Below are 2,352 nucleotides of genomic sequence, written 5' to 3' on the forward strand. Positions count from 1 at the left end.
CCCCGCCTCTACTCTTACTGGCTTCCCCTGATCTGCTCAGGAATTCTCAGTTCTGAACTGAAGCCTCAGACCCCCACCCCCTATCCCTGTCCCCAGCCCCAAGCAAGCAGCTTATGAACAGCTTCCTTTATCTAATTAGTGCCTTGGACTATGTTGTTGTTCAGTCGTTCAGTCCTGTCCAACTCTTTGCAACCCCGTGATGGCAGCACTGCCGGTCTCTGTCCCTCACCGTCTCCGGAGTTTGCCCAAGTTCATGTCCATTGCATCTGTGATGTCATCTATATATCTCATTCTCTGACACCCTCTTCTCTTGCCCTTAATCTTTCCCAGCATCAGACCCTTTTCCAGTGAGTCATCTGTTTGCATCAGATGACCAAAATACTGGAGTTTCAGCTTCAGCATCAGTCCTTCCAAAGAATATTCAGGGTTGATTTCCTTTAAGATTGACTGGTTTGATCTCCTTGCTGTCCAAGGGACTCTCAGAAATCTTCTCCAGCACCACAGTTCGAAGGCATAAGTTCTTCAGTGCTCCACCTTCTTTGCCATCTTTCAGTAATGTCCCCACCTTTTCCCACATGCCCTGTGCGACAGTGTGTTCCAGCTCCACTGGGTTCCCTCTGCCCCCATGTCTATGACCGTGTACTTCTTTCCGTCTCCCTTTCTCCCTGTGTGACTCTCACTGTACGACCTGGTTCCTAGTTGTGGCAAATTTCACGTGGGTAAAAAAATGAAACGTTTTTTATTTAATGATTGGGAACACTATTCTTGAACACGTTTTGCTTTTGCTTGGGACACACAGTCAGGACTGGAGGATTTATTTGACCAGCCCCTTTCCTTATTGTGGATATCTCCACTTCCACCTTTGGGGATCACTCTGGGGATAGGATCCCTGAAGCCTGTGAGGTCTTTCCCAATCTCTAGCCTTCAGAGAAGCAGTGCATGGTCTTGATGCAGGTGGTCCTGCCCAGGAATCATTTGGTCCTGAAACCACTGAAGGGTCCCTGAGCCCAGAGGAAACACACAGATGAAAAACAGCTCAGAGAGTTGCAGCTCTTAACTGAAGTGTTCCATGTGGTAGCTGGGCCACTAACTATGTGGTCCTGAACCTTTGGGCTTTAATCACACTTGGATGATTACTAGTTGTTTTATTTCTGGACCCTAACCCATTTATATTTCCCAAATTTCTAGTATTTCCTTCTTTTATGGGACAGCCTGGGGGATCTCCAGGGATTGGGAGCTCCTATGCTTGTTTTGATGGTGGTGTATTTAGTGTGTGTAGCTTCATCTCTTGGCCATTTGGTGGCCCTTAAGGAAAGAGGAGCCTAGAAGAAGGAATATGGGTGTGGTTACTGTAAATAATAATAAAGTAGGAAAAAATTCTTAACTTCAGGCAGGGCAAGGAACTTTCCAAACACCTTCTGTTTGTGAGTTTTCAAAATGTGTGTGCCTGGAAATGGGAAGGTGAGGACTTTTCATTGATTTGGGTAGGCACCCATTTCCAGTTTTCCTGCTGGAGGGAAAGGCACTATTACCGCTTATTTTATACCTGAAGGCACTGAAGCAGAGAGGTTGAGTAAGTTGCTTACCGCCACACAGCCAGTAAGTAATGGAGCAGGATCCCAAGTCAAGCAGTCTAGCTCTAAAGACAGTGTTCCTTGTATATGTAACTGATGTCACCAAATTGCTCTCCCGCCTTGTGCTGGGCTCTGAGCCCAGGCTAAGATTCCTTATCTTGGCTGAAGAGGTTGTTTTTCCACTCAGATTCCCACACCAATAACTAAATTGATGGTGAGACTGGAACAGCACAAATTTTATTCAATGATCAAAGAATGGAGAAGCGAGAGCTTAGTTTAAAAATCAACTTCTCAACACAATTTGGGTCAAGGTAAAAGCAAGGAAATTGAATCAAGCGAGGGAGGAATATTCATGACTTATCTGAGAATAAGGGCGTGGTTTGGACTTAAATTGAGGCAATACTCATTTTTAGTCCTTGTGTGGGTTGTTGTCATGACCATTGTCAGCTGTCACGGCATGGGTGAGTATGCCATTTAGCATACTAATACATTACAGCGAATGCATAAATGAGGCTCAGGGTCTAGGGGAGATTAGGTTTTTCCCCATTTTGGGCCTGAAATTGAAAGTTAGTCACACAGTTGTGGCCAACTCTTTGCTATCCCATGGAATGTAGCCCACCAGGTCCTCTGTCTGTGGAATCCCCAGGCAAGAGTACTCAGTGGGTTGCCATTTCCTTCTCCAATTTTGGGCCTAGCTAGTTCTAACTGGAGAAGGCAATGGCAACCCACTCCAGTACTCTTGCCTGGAGAATTCCATGGGTGGAGGAGCCTGGTAGGC

At 46.0% G+C, this 2,352-nt stretch overlaps 1 protein-coding gene across 1 annotated transcript in view; it reads left to right on the plus strand.

The window, feature by feature from the left end:
• Nucleotides 1–2,031: 2,031 nt before the first annotated feature.
• The window catches only part of LOC104982649 (multidrug resistance-associated protein 4-like), a 350,332-nt gene continuing 350,011 nt past the window's right edge, over nt 2,032–2,352 (plus strand). Inside the window, 1 exon segment of the mRNA XM_010832083.1 lies at nt 2,032–2,039. Coding sequence (XP_010830385.1) covers nt 2,032–2,039 — 8 coding nt within the window.

This window comes from Bison bison, unplaced genomic scaffold (genome assembly GCF_000754665.1).
Source record: "Bison bison bison isolate TAMUID 2011002044 unplaced genomic scaffold, Bison_UMD1.0 scf7180017864535, whole genome shotgun sequence".
Lineage (NCBI taxonomy): Eukaryota > Metazoa > Chordata > Mammalia > Artiodactyla > Bovidae > Bison > Bison bison.